This window comes from Ochlerotatus camptorhynchus, unplaced genomic scaffold, assembly GCF_037179485.1.
Source record: "Ochlerotatus camptorhynchus isolate MF236.1 unplaced genomic scaffold, CSIRO-AGI_Acam_v1.1 ptg000367l, whole genome shotgun sequence".
Taxonomy (NCBI): Eukaryota; Metazoa; Arthropoda; class Insecta; order Diptera; family Culicidae; genus Ochlerotatus; species Ochlerotatus camptorhynchus.
Genome location: NW_027040855.1, coordinates 4,015,411 through 4,034,438, shown reverse-complemented (window position 1 = coordinate 4,034,438; position 19,028 = coordinate 4,015,411). Strand labels below are relative to the sequence as shown.

The following is a 19,028-nucleotide window of genomic DNA, read 5'->3' as shown; positions in this document are numbered from 1 at the left end:
TTGGTGGCTTCCGATGGCAAAACACCTGTACCTGGAGAGAAATGGATCCAGACTACATTATTAGAACCTGCCGTGCATTTCGGAAGCGTGTGGAGGGCATAATTGCAGCAAGTGGAAACTCGATCGATGATTAACAAAGTTTAAGATTCTGAGAAAGATCCCCCCTTTGAATAAATAAAAAAACTCAAAAACGAAATTTTTTGAGAATTTTTTAAGTTTTGACATTGCTCAATGGTGCAAACATTATCACGCATACGGTATTTTATTTTTTCTACAACTTTGTCTGAGACGTAATTTTGATTTAATGTGACGTTTTAGTGCTAAGATTTTTGGAAAAATATCTCAAACGCCGTTTTTTCAAAGTTGTTTATTTTTTTTTCCAAATTGTGAATTATTTTCCATAACAAGCAATTGTGCAATGTTTCAGGCAAATCGGAGGAGGTCGAGTTGATATTTTTTTTTTACTATTTGGCCTGGAACTGCCCGTTTGTTAATGGAGTAGTTCCAGGCAAAATTGAAAAAAATAAATAATTTATGGAGTTGGTTGAAAATGCTATCTAACATGAAGCTTCAGTGCGATAATTTATAAGCTAGAGAAGGGTCTGAAGAGGGAAGGTAGATAGATCCGGTAGAGTACGGCAGTATGAAAATTCAATAGAAGTTGAAAATGAGCGAAGGCCCGTTAATGCAACAGTACTAGTCAAACGCACGCTTCTTTACCTAACACATCAATGGATTAGGAGATTTGAAGTATTTCTTCAAATCTACAGGAAATACTTCAAATCTCCTTATCCATTGATGTGTTAGGTAAAGAAGCAAGCAGGCAAGCATTCGAAGGAGGTCAAATCTGAGTAAGACTTGAAGAAAAAGTGGGTTTCCGTACGTACAGAAGAAGCTGCAGCCAGATGTTGTACAGAACCCAATGAGTGGAGTTAAGCGTAAGGTGCGAGTGTACGGTTATGGTATTGAAGTTGAATGAAATAAATATGCCAAAAGCTTACTAATGGGTTACATTGTCTGAAAATTTGAAAAGGATCGGTCAACTAGGTAATTTTCTACAGCGTTCTTTTCCGTGATGTAATTTGATGTGGGACACCCTTTAGCACAAGATAGGAGCAAGTTCAAAGAAACCACTAAAAATCTGTATAGTAACATGATGGAGTCGAAATTTGAGACTAGCAGCGACTCTGACTGGGATAGTGAAACAGAAGATCTAGTCTCTTCAGACTTTTCCTGATTCAGTGTTAAGGACCCCATCATGAGAGTAACCGATTCTGGCGAAGAAGTCGGTTCGAGGCAACGACAATAACAACCCACAGAGCATCCCCAGTCAACTGATGATCTAGCAACACAAGTTAGCCTAGAATTTCATAGGTAAATCATGCTACCCCAATAGATCCCTATTCAAATGTGTTAGCAGTATCTTTTTAACCACTATTGGTTGTCTCTTCTGGCGGTCGTGTAGCGGATCTATTGGACAGAGCAGGCGCAGACAACTGAGCCCCAAACGGCTGCAATCTGTGGTTCACTTAAAAATCTGCTATTTATCAATTTTATCTAGATGAACGCGTTATTGGGACGTTACTAATTGATATTTTTGGTTGCTATTGAAAATTTAGTCGATTGCTGAATTTACGTATGGGCCCAAATTAGGGACACTTAGGCCGACATTACCTGCATTTCCCCTATATGTACCTGCTAATCTATCTGATTGCATCGTAATTCTAAAGCACAAAATTTTGGCTGTATCCCATAGGAACATATGTTTCACTTTTAGGACCACAGTTAAATTATGGACAGCAATAAATAAATGAGCTAGGTATGATTTCATATAATGAGAATCCAGCCATAAAAATTTTATTCTGCCATCGGCGTGAAGGAATTCAAGAAAAAAAAATATTAAATAACATTGATTTTCCACCAGAAAAACACAAAACGACTACTCACTCATCTGGTCGTATCTCAAAAACTATTTGTCCAAATAGTTTGCCCTTCGAAACACACCAAGTAGAAGAGTTTTCCAAAGTGTGTTGAAATTTTGAGCCCAAATTAATTAAGAAATAAAAAATCCCGCCCACGGTGAATTTTTTTTGACAACTTCGATACCTGCCGGTAATCAGTCTATTTACTGTAGTTACTAAACAAAAACAAAATGTGGGTACATCTATGTGCATCTGCATTAAAAAACCTTTAAATTGACGTTCTAAGATCACAAATAGCTTATTTGGTTGTGGAGGGATCTCTTCTGAAAGATAATTTTTTTGAAATCTCAAATATCCAGGGTTGTAGCCCAGAAGGATCTAGGCACTTTAGAGTAAAATAAAAAAAGGCGTTTGTTCAGAATGAAAAAAAAAACGCATTTTGGCCAAGTTTGGCACAAATCGGTGACATCGACCACAGCTTTTTAAAATTCTGTTCCCACTTGAGCTGGAATGACCCATATTTTATATCATTTTGAACTCGTTATCTGTGCAATAAATACAAAACAAAATTGCGCAGTAAAAAGTTCAAAAATTTTACCAAAGTTTTTTTGAAGGATTTTTGTCAATTTTTAAGTGCTTACGCTTTTCAATATTTCCAAATTTTTGCATTTTCCACAAGCTGTTTTTTCAAAGAGAGCATCGAACAGTAATCTTTTTTGTTATTAAAGTTTTTAAGACTTAAAATTTAACTTTTGGATTTTTTCTCGAAATTATAAAAAAAAAAAGATTTGCCGTGGATATTTTTCCACGAAAGAATTTATATTTCCCTACAACGTTGTCTCAGAAGTCATTGCAATTTTAAGTGACATTTTCGCGCTACGATTTACCGATAAATGACAAACACGCCATTTTGAAAGAGATGAGAGAATTTCAGCACAAATGGGAATGGTTGCCCTTAACATACAATTATGCAAAGTTTCATGCAAATCGGAGCAGGTCGAGTCTGATCGATTCATCATTTGACGTATGAACTGTGCTATTGTTGAAAATCTAAAATAGTCTATAGTTGAAATTTCGACAATTTCTTGCGATCAACCTGCAATAGTAATTGCAGTAGGGACCCGATTCTGTCCGCTCCCCTTTTCTTTTCTAATGTTTTACGAAACAAATCCGCTTTTTACGTGGTCTTATTGCACCAAAGTTTACCTTAAACATCCATATTGAAGATGAATGAGGAAGATTTGGAATGACGACGGTCCTGTGAAATTATTGAAAGATAAATATCTGATGCGCAAAGGGGCTGACAAAATCGGGTCATTACTGCATCATGTAATAAAGTTCCTTTTTAAAACTTCAAAGATAGAAGAGAGTAAATGTAGAGGATGCTTGGTTTGCCGTTGTGCTGCTGTTCTTTCTGCTAACTTTTCGAATATGATCGGCAATTAGTGTTCATTAATGATGCTAGGAAAGTTGTTTAAGTCTTCGGTTCGCGAACAGGAGGCAACTTTCACTTTGCAAACGTGCTCTCGAACACAGTCTGTATTATAATGGTGTATTTTGCGCATGTTCATTCACAAAACGAGAAAGTGAGGACGTAAGTGCTGGAAATGTGTAGTCAAAGGAATATTTTTGAGAGAAAGGAGACGAAAAAAACTTGTGTGCTATTATTCATTTGTTGAAAATAAGAAAGTTCACAAGGGACGGAATAATGTCGAAGGAGTGAGAAGGAGTATTAAGAAATATGTTCATTCAGTGTTAGTAAGAGAACTAAATTAGTTGAATTGGGAAAAGCAATAACTGGAAAAATGCTCGCTTTTTCACGGTCGAGCACGTTTTCCCATTCAGAACAGAGACCTGGCCCAAACCGGTGCACGTAGTTTTCGCCTCTGAATGACGGTTTTTCCAATCGGTGGTCCCGTGGGACCACTGTGGGTGGGCGGGGCCGAAGTCGTGACGCCCCGCCTGGGTTCCTTACTGGTGGCATTGCTGACGTTGCTACTGTCTCCTGCGGTACCGACGTTGTTAGTGTTAGCACCACCACCACCACCACCACAACCACCTCTGCTGTTTGCCGCATTTACATCACCACCGCCACCGCCTTCCTCTTGACTGGGTCATCGGTCATCGTCGCATTTCGATATCGATTCGGGCGGGTTCGAGTAGCAGTGATGATTTTGATTTATTTTTTCGTTTTGCAATTTTTAAAATGGAACCATTTGTCATCACACCATGACAGCGAAATTAAAAATTGCAATTAGCAGCATAACAGCGAGGGTTAGTGATATCGATTTTGGATTTTTGGGGTTTTTCATTTGTTTGCGAGAGTCATACAACATTTCAGGTCAGAGTTGAACGAAAAGAAAAGAAAAAGTTGTCTTATAGCTATGGGTTCTTCTGGTGACTTATTGACTAGATAAGCTTACAGTACTAATGGATGAGAGCAATAATGGGTGACCAAATGGCTGCAATGGAAATCGTTCCGTTTATTTTGAATCATTCTTTCTTTTCATCGCCAATAGTAGAATCAATGCATAATTCAACCAACAAAATCACAGCGGGGTCGCTTGATGTGCATTCTGCCAATGGAAAGTTCTATCCCTTTTTCCTCGATGACCCAACGAAATTCAAACAGCAGGGGGTGTATTCGTTTTGTGGGCAAGTGCTGATAAAACATTCAACACCATTCAGCATTGATGCAAGTTCCAACTGCGCTCAGAGAACCGCAACACTACTGATCATGGCTTTCAATTGAATTGCTTTCACGGCACCTCTCCAGGGAATAGCTTTTCATGGATGATGCTATTAAATTTCCGATGGATCGAAATGAATGTGTTGAAAGAGAATTAGTATTTTGTCTGTGAATACTATATAGAACACTTATATTCATGGAAAGTTGAATATGGAAAACAGTTTCTCTTTTGTTTTGTCTAGAGTTATACAATCTGGAGAGAATCATTGTTGCGGTTCCATTTACGATTTTGTCAAAACTGAGTTTGGAATGGAGTCAATGGAAATGGTAGATAATCACCCATATTTTCATAATACTCGATGCACTCAACACATTTGTTTTCGAAAAGTTTAGAAAAGTAGCCAAACGGGTTGTCACAATACATAGGAAGCAGTGCTTCCGCGGGAAGCGTTAAGATGTCGTTTGATTTGATTGAAGTTTATCTCGTTTGAAACTACATTGCAAAGACGTTTCTGCAGGGACACAGAAACAACGTTTCAAGTATTGTATTACGCGGCACATCGACCTGCATTCCTAACTGTATTTGAGATAGATTTTTTTTGTTGGAATCTGTATGATTTTATGATCAAATTGTTTGTCAGGTTATTGATTTAGAGTTTTTGGCCGATGGAGCTTGTATTGTCTGAATACCAAGGCTGCAAAATGCGTGTCGGTGCTGTGAGCAAGCACGCTTCTCTGCAACGGATCAGCCGTCCGGTGTCACAACATCGACACGAATTTTGCACCCTTCGCATTCTGACTTGAGATCTTGAAATAAATTTGCAATCTTGCCATTATTGATCCTCATTTGTGGTATTCTTATAGAATTATTCGAAGGTAGTTGAACTCAAAAGGATGTTACCAACGATTTGGAGATTTTTCCACGTTCACATTCGCTGATCTCTGAATTGGTTTACATTTCCGTTTTTGCTACTTTTATATGTTCAAAGACATTTTCAACATACAGTTTTAGAAGGTTCTGGCTGGGCATCTAGAAGATGCCCAAAGATTTGTGATCGACAATGTAATCCAAAGTGTGTTTAAATAATTCTCAAAGAATTACAAACATATCTGGTCTCTGAAAAAAATCGGGAAATAAGCGGTAAACCAACCAATGATCAAAAAAGCCCCTTTAATAAAGAAAACAAAAGAAGACTCGTGAAATCACTGCAAACGACTATTTAGCTTCCAATGTTTGTTAAGTGCCTAGAGGAATATTATGTGGATTTATAAATTTAATTTCGGGCATATCCTGAGGAATCCTATGAGTTTTCCCAGGGAATTTTGTGACGATCCCCTAATAAATCCTAAGATGAAAGTTTCTGATAGGATTCCCACAAAAATCCTGAGAGCATTTCCAGAGAAATCTTGAAAAAATTCCAAGACTAATCCGGTGAAGGTTCATTGAGAACTCTTGAGAGGATTTCCAGAGAAAAAATGAGAGAATTCCCAGAGGAACCCTGAGAACATTCCCTCAGTAATCCTTGGCAAAGCCTGAATGGAATTTCTAGAGTATTTCCAAAGGCAACCTGAAATGTTTAGCAGAACAGTGCTGACACGATTTCTGTTTATGTTTCAATTCCTCAAATAACACCCATTAGATGGTTAACTTTGTTTTTTGTTTTTTTCACTTAAATTTGAAAGGGTTTCCAGCGAAATTCCAAGAAGATATAAGTAATACTGTGGGGATTCTTATAGAAATTTTGAAAACATTCGAAATGCTCATCACCATCTTTTGTGAGAGGATTCCCAGAAGAACCCCAAAAGAATCCAGGAATAATCCGAAAAGGATTCAGAGAGGAATCCTGATTTGATTTCCTTGAGAAATTTGTAGTGGATTCCCTGAGAAATCTTGAAAGAAATCCTAAGCGATATTTGAAAAAAAAATCTCAGAGGAATTTTGATAGTATTATCAAAGGTATCTGGAGATGATTCCAAGGCCTGATTGGATTGTTATCGGCAGTATGATATGATTCTCATGGGATATTTCATAGTATTCACTAAGAAATGCTGAGAAGATTTCCTGATGAGTCGGTAGAAGAATACTACAGGAAACATGTTTGCATTCCCTGAGGATTCTTGGAGGATTCCTCGAAAAAAGAGAATTTCCAAAGAAGTTCTTAGATGATTCCCACATAAATACAAAGAGAATTCTCATACAAATCTTGAGAGGATCCCAAGAGTAATCCTAATATGGTTTTCAGAGGATTCCTGAATTAAATGGAATGAAAGGATAATCAAGAGATTATTCTAAAAGGGCTGATAGGATTTCAAGAGGAATCCAGAGAGAATTGCGGTAACAATCCTGAAAGGATTCCCAGCAGAAATCCAGAGAGAATTCTCAAATGAATCGACGGGGATTCAAAGAGGAATACTTTGAAGATTCAAATGGAAATGATGAGAACCCAAGCAGCACACTTCCATCACAATAAGTTACTGCAACTTGTTTGTGACTGGAATAAGTTGCATACAAGTAACCACAATTTTTCAGTGACATGTTTGCTGCTAGGGAAGATTCCTTGAATAATTAAGTAAGGATTCCCAGAGAAAAATATCCTCGATAGGAATCCTGAGAGGATTCTCACTACCGAGAAAATTCTTATTGAAATTCATGGATCTGTTCTCAAAAAAATCCTGAGTGGATTTATAGAGGAATCCTGAGTAGATTTAGAAGAGAATTCTAAAAACATTTTCAGAGAAGTTCTGACAGCATTTTCAGATGTATCCAGAGAGGATTCTTGGAATATTTACAAGTTAATTCTTAAAGGAGTTTTAGACGAATCCTGATAGTATTTTCAGAGATATCCTAAGGTAATTCCCCAAAATGCTGAGAGGGTTCCTCCCAAGAATCCTAAGAGGCTTCCTCAATGAATCCTAAAAGAATTCCTCCATGAATTCTGAGAGAATTTCCCCAAGAATCCTGAAAGGATTTCCCAGCAAAAATCGTGAGAAGATTCTCAGATTCAAACCCGGAAATGATTCACTAACAAATTTCGATGAGTTCCAGAGTGTGCATTCCATGATTTTCATATGCATCTGATGGACATCCTATATGCATCTTGCGAATGAAGATTCCCATAACAATCCTTCGAAATCCTTCAAAAATTCCCAGAGGAGTCCTGAGAGGATTCCTGGTGTAAGCATAAAAGGAATCCTAGAGCAAGCCTATGAGAATTTTCAGATAAATCCTGAAAGAATTTTCAGAGGAATCCTAAGGAGATTTTCAGAGGAATCCTGATAAGATCTTAAGATGAATCCTGAACGAATTCCCATAAGAATCCTAAGACGATTTTCAAAGGAATCCTGAGAGGATCCTCAGATGAACCCTGAGGGGATTCTCCGAGGAACTCTGAGAGGATTCTCAGAAAAATCCTGATAGGATTCTGATAGGAATCCTGAAAGAATTCTCCAAGGAATCCTGAGAGAGGATTCCTGAAGAATGTTGAGTGGATTTTCCGAGGCAATCGGAGGGGAATCTCCGAGAAAACCTGAGAGGATTAACCTGAGAATCCTGAGAGGATTCACCTAAGAATCCTGGGAGGATTCTTCGAAGCATCCTGATAGGATTCTTATAAGAATGCTTAGAGGTTCTTAGAGGAATCCGGAGAGGATTATCAGATGAATCCGGCTCAGAGGAATCCTAAGAGGTTGCTCTAAGGAATCCTAAGAGGTTGCTCTAAGGAATCCTTAGAATATTATCAGAGAAATCCTGAGCAGATTCGCACAAGAATTCTATGAAGATTTTCAGAAAAAAACCTGAGAGAATTTCCAGATTATCAGAGAGGATTCTCCGAGGAATCCTGAGAAGATTCTCCGAGAAATCTTGAGAGGATTCTCCTAAGAATCCTGAGAGGATTCTCCTAAGAATACTGAGAGGATTCTCTTATGATTCCTGAGAGGATTCTTCGAGGAATCCTAATAGGATTCTCCGAAGAATCTTGAGTGGATTTTCCGAGGAAATCGGAAGGGAATCTCCGAGGAATCCTGAGAGGATTCTCTGAGGAATGCTGAAAGGATTCTCCAAGGAATGCTGAGAGGATTCTCCGAGGAATCCTGAGAGGATTCTCACAAGAATTCTAAGAGGTTCTCAGAGGAATCCAGATGAATCCGGAAAGGATTCTCTAAGGAAGATTATCAAAGAAATCTTGAGCGCATTCGCATAAGAATTCTAAGAAGATTTTCAGAGAAAACCTGAGAAAATTTTCAGAGAAATCCTGAGAGGATGCTCAGATGAACCATGAGAGAATTCTCCGAGGAATCCTGAGAGGATTCTCCTAAGAATTCATAGAAGATCCTCTGATTCTCCAAGGAATCCTGAGAGGATTATCCAAGGTATCCTGAGAGTTTTTCTGAGGAATCCGGAGAGGATTCTCAGAGGAATCCGGAGAGAATTCCCAGAGGAATTCTGAGAAGATTTTCAGATGAATCCCGAGAGGATTCTCAGAAGAATCCTGAGAGGATTCTCAGAGTTATCCTGAGAGAAACAGCAAAAAAGGTTATCTTCCATTTAATTCCACTTAATTAATTTTGGTATCCATGACAGATACGTATTTCGACTACAATATGCAGTCTTCATCAGTGTCATTCCCACTAAAGAACTTATCAAAATCTAATCCTAAGAAGATTTTCAGAGAAATACCTGAGAAAATTTTCAGAGGAATCCTGAGAGGATCCTCAGATGAACCATTATAGAATTCTCAGAGGAATCCTGAGAGGATTCTCATAGGTTTCCTGAGAGGATTTTCAGAGGAATCCTGAGAGGATTCTTGGAGGAATCCTGAGAGGATTCTCAGAGGAATCCTGAGAGGATTCTCAGAGAAATCCTTAGAGGATTCTCAGAGGAATCCTGAGAGGATTCTCAGAGAAATCCTTAGAGGTTTATCATAGGAATCCTGAGAGGATTCTTAGAGGAATCCTGAGAGGATTCTCAGAGGAATCCTGAGAGGATTCTCAGAGGAATCCTGAGAGGATTCTCAGATGAATCCTGATAGGATTATCAGAGGAATCCTGTGAGGATTCTCAGAGAAATCCAGAGAGGATTCTCAGAGGTTTCCTGAGAGGATTCTCAGAGGAATCCTGAGAGGATTCTCGGAGGAATCCTGAAAGGATTCTCAGAGAAATCCAGAGAGGATTCTCAGAGGTTTCCTGAGAGGATTCTCAGAGGAATCCTGAGAGGATTCTCGGAGAAATCCAGAGAGGGTTCTCGAAGGAATCCTGAGAGGATTCTCAGAGGAATACCGAGTTCATATGCAGACGAATCCTGAGTGGATTTTCAGACGAATCTTGAGTGGATTTTCAGTAGAATCCTGAGTGGATTCTCAGAGGAAGCCTGAGACGATAATCCGAGGAATCCTATTGGGAGCCTCAGAGGAATCCAGTGAGGATGCTTAGAGAAATCCGGAAAGGATTCTCAGAATTATTCTCAGAGGAACCCTGACAGGATTATCCTTTTGTTATATTCTCGTTTTTTTAAATTATTCCAGGAAAAATATTAAACGTATTTTTAAGAAAATATTTTTAGCGAATTTTTAAAAGCAGTTTTTTTTTATGAGTGATTCATGGATTCTGTAAACATATCTTACGTTAATTTTCGACGGATTGCTGTAAGGATTCATAATTGGGGAATTACTGCGGAAGATTTCTTCGGATAAACTTCTGTGAAATCTCCCGATGAGTCCCAGTGGAATCTATTCATGAGATTCAGTTAAATTTTAGGATTTCAATTTATTAATTATTATGCTTTAGCGGTTGTGTTCCAGAGGAGCAAGGGTTCACTTTGCAAATCTAAAACGATGCAATGTTTTTAAGGACAGCAACAAAAGGTTACCTTCCAGTTAATTCCACTTAATTAATGTTTTATGCATGACATATTTCGACTACAATGGGCAGTCTGCCTCAGTGTCAATTCCACTGATAAAGACTGCACATTGTAGTCAAAATACGTATCTGTCATGGATGCATAAGTTAATTAAATGGAATTAAATTGAAGATATCTTGTTTATTGCTGTTTTTGAGTTTTGTTTGTTTTGCTGTTTCACAAAAACTCAATGAAATACAATTACAATTTTGTTTCCATCTAATGCTGAGGTACCAAGCATCGTTTTATGGTTAACATAAAGCTTGTGTTTACCAGGAAACCAAAAATATAGGTGTTCATTTGTTTTGACCAATGGTTGGTGTGTACATTCATTAAATATAATATTTTGATTATTTACTGAACGCAACTGCAAACCAAACTTCATCGTATGGGTCAGCCATGGGTAATATATTTAATACCCCTTTGAAGTGAAAATTTGTCGATGCGGCTTTTCCTTATACTAAACCTGCTCCGCTTTCATTAGTGGTATTTAATGGGAGTGACCGCTTTTTCCGTGCCAGGGCTTGCACTAAATTGTGCCATTTCTAGTTCTCTACCTGATCGGCTGCTTGCAACGTACCGTTAGCATGCAGTTTTTGTAATATAGGTATCATTCGGTATTCATAGCAACACGGTTGTACTCAGGGTTTGGAAATTCCTTTTGTTCACGAGCAAATTGCCGCTTCTTTATATCTTGCTATTTCAAAGGTGGTTTCATCGTTACATGTAACATTGTTATATTTATAGAAATTCTCGGATGTTTGTGGCTGGGCTCACAAGAAAGACTTTACATTTTAGGAAGATTTGGAAATTTTAAGATCTCACCCTTCCTTTTACCAATCGATTGCTATCGCTGCTGTTCACATCGATTTCATTCCCTGGCTGCTTCCCTGACAAATGCTATAAAACAAGGGCATATTGAATTTGTAATGAACCCAGCCGTAGCCATAAATGTAAATACAAATGAATTCCAAAGTGAGCGGCCGGTTCGTTTATATCGCCAAACAACCACGCGTTTGTATTAATTTATTGATTCGCGAAAACTCGGTTTTATGCTGTTTCATTGAATGATAAAAATCCCACAAACACAGCAGAAAAAAAAACAAAGCCCTGCTCGCACCATATAAAAATGAATTATATTTGATCCGCTTTGTTTTCATAAGTCGATTTTCCCCGACAGAATGAAGCACTTGCCAGAGCGTGGTTTACTTCATTGGCGAAGGAAAACAGCAAAAGGAAAATCTCTTGGATTGGACCGAAAAAAAAAGCAAAAGTTCGGAACGATTTCCATATTGACCGATTGGAAGATGATGTCATTATGGATGATGGTCAAAATGAGCGATGATACTGATGAATGAGAATCCACATCTTCGTTTTTCCTTCTCCCTGGCCAAAGCGTTCTTTGGCTCAGTGGGTTTAGGGAGGAATGAAAAATGAAGATGACTAGTGGAAATCTGATTTCTCCCGCAGCGTCAGCAATCAGGATCAGTTCATATTTTTTTTTCCTGTGCTACTCTACCGACACTGACACTGAGAATGTGTTAGCGAGAAAGAGAATAAATGTACGACGAACGATGCCTTCCTAGAGAAGAGTACTCTAGGAGAAAAAAACGATTGATAGATTATGTATAAAGTTACGGTATGGTGTGTGTGTGGGAGCTCACCGAAAGGAATACTTACTTTGTCTCGTCGATGAAAACGGCTTCAAGTACGCGGGCAGCGTAATGAAGGTTTTTCTGCAGCAGTTCAGCGGATATTTCACCGCGCTGCAGCTGCCGCAAAAGACAACGGAGTCTGGAAAGGAAGAAGAGAAGGCAAACTTTGATGACATTGTTTGAAAATGGGTTGATTGTTATGGACATTTAATAATTTATGTTGAGTAGAGTAAGAACACGTTGGATAAGCTTGTGAAGTTGGAATATAGTTCGGAATAATTTTATCCCTAGACAAATTAAAAAAATAAATAAAAATATACGATTCGGAAACATTGCAATGTTACAAAAAATTAACCGTACCCGTATTGTCTCACATTTATTTATTAATTTCATCAACCGATGTAGACTAGTACAAATACATATACAAATTTGTTTTTCTTAAGAATATTAAAAATGAATTGTCTGCCATTCTATTTCTACTTCTTACGAGTTATGGTTCCGTATGGAGTAAACATATTGTTTTAGTTTAAGCTAAGGCATTTAAAAGTCAATGGTTTCGCAGTATTGATTTTAAGACGCCATCATACGATTTAATGGGCCAAATTTTGCATAATTTGTGCACTGATGGTTATGGTAAATAAATTTCGATTTCTGAGTTGTCAAGTAGGTATATAAAATTTTATTTTGATAAAAGTTCTGCTGAGTTAATGCGCTGCGAAACGATATCGTTTACAAAAGAAACCATTGCATATTCACGTCTCTTTTAATGTTTATAAGCAAGCAGCGTGCTTCCTATGATGGAAGAGGAAATGATGTCCAACCTAATTTACGAAGGGCGCTGTCGTGACCTGGCCGAGATTTCAAGCCTCGGCCATGTGTCTTAACAAAGACCAGTGAGGTGCACATCCGTGCGCTACAACATTCTTTAAATGACTCCGACTTTAAAATTCGAATTTATCCAGTAATTTGAATTATTTAAACTTATGTCTAAACAACACTCCACGACTATTTGTATGAGCTTACCAGGCTCTTAGTGTAAAGAAAAGTTCTTGAACTAAATAAACATCATCAAATAAATATCGAATAACTAATTAATTTTCTTCTTAAATAGCTCCGACTTGATTATTCGCATACGTTCAGAATCAAATCAGCATCAATTGACTAATTCATCTTCCATCGAATTATCTCTGAGTTTCAAGCATTCATTTCACGCAATTATTAACTCATTATTCTTTAAACTAAAAGCCTGGTACGCAAAATACAATTAGTCACTGTGTGTAGTTTGATAATTATTTAAAATGAAAATGAGAATTACTTTAAAGAAAAATGAGTTAATAAGTCGGAGATAAATAAGTTAGAAATTACGTGAAATGAAAGCTTGAAAGTCAGAGAAACTTCATTGCAAAAATATCTAGTAATTTGTTTTTATTTGATTCTGAATTATTAGATATTAGTGATTTGAAGTCTGAGCTACTTCAATGAAAGATGAATTAGTAAGTTGATGCTGACTTAACGATTTTGGTTTACCACATGCGTATAGTAGAAATTGTTTTTGTATTGATTGCAATCTTTCTTCGTGCGTGATTGCAAATTTAGACCATACAATGCTGCAATATTCCAGCATTGACCTCACATAGGCAATATATAGTGTTTTAATAATGTATGGGTTCTGAAAGTTATAGGAAAAGCGATTGAAAAAGCCTAGCATGTTATTTGCCCTGTGAATAATTGTATTGTAATGGTCTATGAAAGTTAGTTTGGAGTCTAAGATGATCCCCAAATCCCTTACTCTTTCACATTTTTCTACATTCTGATTACCTAATGCAATTGAAATGTTTGATAGTGTTCTTTTTCTGCTAAATGATATTAAGTTGCATTTTTTTTTACATTCAGTTTTAAACGGCTTTTTTACACCATGTATTTCACTCTGGAATATATTGATGTTTTCATCATTTATTATTCCTTAAAGCATCATGTCGTCCGCATAGATTAGCATTTTTTTTTTAGAATGAAGGAAATGTCGTTTACATACAGAATAAAAAGAAAGTCTTGGGGACTCCTGATGTGACTTGAATCGGGGCCGATCTCTTTCCGTTGAATTTAATTATTTGATGGCGGTTAGTTAATTAGCGGATATTTAAGTGTGCATCGTGTGGCTTTGCTACTTGTGCTATTTCAAGTCGTAGTTTTATTCGTTATTTTTCGTGTCTTATCTAGTCAAAAATATTTATTTCTTGACCAAGTTTTTCGTTTTAATCATCCGGACATTATTGTTAAAAAATTGTGCTCGTAAAGTAGTTATTCGAAGTACAATTTAACTGTTTTTGTCCGCGCTGTGCTGTGCTATAGAGTTGTTTTTGTTCATTCTTCACCTACGTGCTATTGTTGAAACAGCACTCAATCATCCTGAGCTTGTTTGTCATCACCGTCCTACCGCCAACTTTTGTTCCTGCAAGAAGTCTAAATAAAGGCGTTTGACCATTCAACTGCCAGCATGGAGACAAATTGTGCCAAGTGCTCGTTGGAAATTACTGGCATTGAGTATGTGACCTGCCGAGGATACTGTGGCAGTGTGTTTCACATGACGTGTTCCGGAGTGTCTCGTGCCCTGTCTGGTTACTTCACATCCCATCGGAAAAACCTCTTTTGGATGTGCGATAAATGTGCGGAACTTTTTGAGAATTCGCACCTCCGATCCATCACCAATTTGGCAGTTGAAAAATCATCGCTGCTTTCTCTCAAGGAAGCTATCACGAATTTGCAGACGGAAATTAAACAGTTGTCATCAAAGCCTGTCCCGTTAATTCTGCCACCTGCTGTCAACTGATGGCCAACACTTGAAGCAACTCGACCATCAAAACGATTTCGTGGATCCGACTCTGTGGTGCCTAAAACATCTGAGTGTCAGTCTGGCTCAAAACTGTTGGGTCAGAACGTCATCTCTGTACCTACATGTGAAAAACCGGCGGCAAAATTCTGGCTCTACTTGTCCCGTATCCAACGTGATGTGAGCAACGAAGCAATCTCTGAAATGGTGAAAGCCAACCTGGAACTCGAAAATGAACCTGATGTTGTGAAATTGGTCGCCAAAGGAACCGACACCAGTAACATGACCTTTATTTCATTCAAAATCGGTCTAGACCCAGCTTTGAAGAAGAGAGCTTTGGATCCGTCATCTTGGCCCGAAGGAGTTCTATTCCGTGAATTCGAAGATCACTCGGCTCAAAAATTTCGGAGACCATCTGGTGTGAATCTAACACCCACGCCAGTGACACCGCAGACGACGTTTGCAGCAAATCAACCGATGGATGGACCCCGGGACGCGCAAAAATAAGCATTTTGGAAGCTTCTTATCCACTCAGCACAGTCGCGCCGAAAAATGGTGAATGCAGTCGAAGTCGTCCCGGCCCTGTGTCTGATGTGCGAGAAGAGGTCTTCCAGCTTGCTTGTCTAGGCAAGTATCAACATAATTTTCATAATTTCCTGCCTGATGATGATTCCCTCCTCAGATCACCAACTTGTTCTGCCGGGAGTACCTCCAGCCAACATGGACAACGCCTTGAACGTCCCCTACCTATGTCGGGACGCGCCGAAAATTCCTACACGCCGGCATCTCGTGACAACAGTTGTGGAATTGCTGGTGACAACGATGTTTGGCTTTACTTCCAAAACGTACGTGGTCTAAGAACCAAAATTGACGACCTGGTTGTAGCGGTATGTGATTGCAATTACGATGTCATCATATTGATAGAAACGGGCCTTGACGACAGCATCAACTCACTGCAACTTTTTGGTACTGACTTTAATGTATTTCGCTGCGATCGCAGTGCTCGTAATAGCCAGAAAGCGAAGTTTGGAGGAGTGCTTATTGCCGTGGCCAGCGTTTACAAGTCTGTTGAGATAAAGACTATTAATGGTAGTAACCTGGAACAAGTAAGTGTGTCTGCCTGTATTCGCGGAAAGCGGTTCGTGCTTTGCGCTGTATATATTCCTCCAGATCGTAGTCGGGACGTAGGAGTTATCGATGCCCATTTAGCTACTCTTCGTGAATTACGTGATGCAACTCCAGATGGTGACCTTTTGCTTGCTTGTGGTGACTACAATCAACCACACATAGCATGGGATTGTCTTGATGATGGAATCTTAAACCTTGATCCTTCCACGACGTCTGCTGCCAGTGCTGCTCTGATGGATGGAACGAGCTTCCTGAATATCCGGCAATACAACTCTATTCGCAATCACCTGGGGCGCATCCTAGATTTGGTTTTCTGTGATTCCGATTGCAACATTGTAGTTAACGAAGCGGTGTCCCCATTGCTGGCTATTGATTTGCATCATCCACCGATTTTATTCTCCATACCAACTCAATCCGATTGTGTTGACCGTGTGGAATCCCTTGATGCTGGTGAACATACGCTCGACTACTCAAAAATCGACTTCGTCATGCTCAACGAGTTCCTGATGAGCTGTGATTGGAGCAGTATTCTGGCAACAAATGACGTCAACGATATGGCAGCACAATTTTGCAACATAATTTGCAATTGGCTCACCGATAACACTCCAAGACGAAAACCTCCTATATCTCCTGCTTGGAGTTCTCCTCTCCTGCGGCTTTTGAAACGCGATAAAAATTCCTGGCAGCGTAAACTTCGCCGACATCGAACTTCTGAAACGAAACGCAACTTTCATCGCGCTTGCAACGCCTATCGTAAGCTTAATTCAACCCTATACAAGTCATATGTCTTGCGTGTCCAGACCAATTTACGTAGAAATCCCAAGAGCTTCTGGAAGTTTGTGAACTCCAAGCGAAAATCGTCGAATATTCCTTCATCCGTATTTTTTGGCGATTTGGAGTCCTACTTCTATGCTCGAATCGTGTGATCTATTTTCCCGCTACTTCAGTTCTGTTTTTTCGGATTCAGCCGCCAACTCAGATGAAGTAGAAAGAGCGGCTTGCAATGTTCCTGAGGGTCTCATCGATTTGCGTACATTTGTGGTTAGCAATATGTATGTCGTTAAAGCTGTTAGGAAGTTGAAGAAATCTGTTTCACCGGGTCCTGATGGTGTACCTGCAATCATTTTTTTTGCCGCTGTGTTGCTGTTTTAGCTGATCCCCTAGCTCGCATCTTTACCGCTTCGTTGCACCAAGGAGTTTTCCCCGAAATATGGAGACATTCTTTTATGTTCCCTGTCCATAAGAAGGGCGACAAACGTGACGTGACAAATTATCGTGGCATAACAAGTCTATCTGCAGCTTCAAAATTATTCGAGATCATTGTGAACGATGCTATCTTCTTTCATGTCAAGAGCTACATTTCAGCAACGCAACACGGATTTATGCCAGGACGCTCAGTTACATCAAATTTGCTGGAGTTCACCTCAACATGTATAAATCATTTGGAAAATAGGGCTCAAGTAGATACCGTTTATACCGATCTGAAAGCGGCATTCGATTGCATCGATCATGGTATTCTTCTTCGGAAAATGTCTCGCCTGGGAATTTCGGATGGTTTGGTTGATTGGCTGAAATCATATCTTTCCAACAGAACACTTCGTGTCAAGCTGGGTTCGTGCACTTCATCACCATTTGCTGCAACCTCCGGTGTTCCCCAGGGCAGCAATTAGGACCATTGCTGTTCACAATCTTCTTCAACGATGTGACGCTCCTCTTGCCGAGTGGTTGTGTGCTCATATACGCCGATGATCTCAAACTATACATTGTTGTCAAGAACGTCGAGGATTGCCGTCAGCTCCAAGCAATGTTAGACCAATTTGTTGATTGGTGCCGCTTAAACAAGCTTTCCGTCAGTATATCAAAATGTGTGGTCATGACATTTAATCGCACAAGAACGCCAATCGTATTCGATTACTCAATTGATGGATTTGTACTAGAAAGAGTAGAACAAGTAAGCGACCTAGGTGTAATGCTGGACCCTAAACTTACGTTTGACTTACACCATTCAATGGTAATCACTAAGGCTAATCGTCAGCTTGGTTTTATATCAAGAATCTCAAGAGATTTTTCGGATCCGTACTGTTTAAAAGCACTGTACTGTTCACTCGTTCGTCCGATTATCGAGACTGCATCTGTTGTTTGGACTCCCTACCAACTTTCCTGGAACATCAGAATAGAACGTATCCAAAAAACATTCATTCGTCGAGCATTAAGACAACTTCCTTGGAGAGATCCACTAAACTTACCTCCGTATGCTGAGAGATGTCGCTTGCTAAGCATGGACACGTTACAACGACGGCGACAAATTCAACAGGCAACATTCGTCGCGAAGTTATTAAGTGGTGAAATTGACTCTACCCACTTACTCTCTTGCTTGAACTTTCGTGCGCCAAGCAGATTTCTACGCTCAACGTTCCTATTGCGTCAAGACTCACACCGCTCTTCTTTTGGACAACATGAACCTGTTACGAGTATGATTCGCACGTTTTCTACAGTTGAAGAGTTGTTCGAGTTTGGGGAACCTGCTGCTCAATTCCAGAGACGTATTATTAACTCCAGATACATTTAGTATTTGTTATGGCTTCTGGTTCATTAAGACTTATTGTCAGATGGATGTATTAAATAAAAATAAATAAATAAAATCTAAATAAATAAATCATTCACATTCATGAAATCGGAGTTCTGGCTCAATTCCATTTTTTTTCAATTTGAAGAGCAGCATTGGTATGTTAATTCGGTCAAATGCCTTGCTAAAGTCCGTATAGAGGGCTTCTACGTGGTTTCCATCATCCATTGCATTTTATGAATAGTTTATAAATTCAAGTAAATTTGTCGAGGTCGAACGTCCTTTAAAGAAGCCGTGTTGCATGTCAGCAATTCTATTTTGGTTTGAAGAAATAATTTTTCAAAA

General features: G+C 39.0%; 1 protein-coding gene across 7 annotated transcripts in view; it reads right to left on the bottom strand.

Moving 5' to 3' along the window:
• Nucleotides 1–19,028, bottom strand: part of LOC135709868 (dual specificity calcium/calmodulin-dependent 3',5'-cyclic nucleotide phosphodiesterase 1-like) — a 714,199-nt gene that overhangs the window by 165,394 nt on the left and 529,777 nt on the right. For 6 of the 7 annotated variants that reach the window (XM_065232299.1, XM_065232301.1, XM_065232294.1 and 3 more), the window contains 2 exons: nucleotides 12,188–12,301; nucleotides 3,777–4,031 (listed from right to left, as the gene is read on the bottom strand). In XM_065232299.1, coding sequence (XP_065088371.1) covers nucleotides 3,777–4,031; nucleotides 12,188–12,301 — 369 coding nt within the window. The remainder of the gene's footprint in view (nucleotides 1–3,776; nucleotides 4,032–12,187; nucleotides 12,302–19,028) is intronic. The other variant, XM_065232298.1, reaches the window with a different exon arrangement.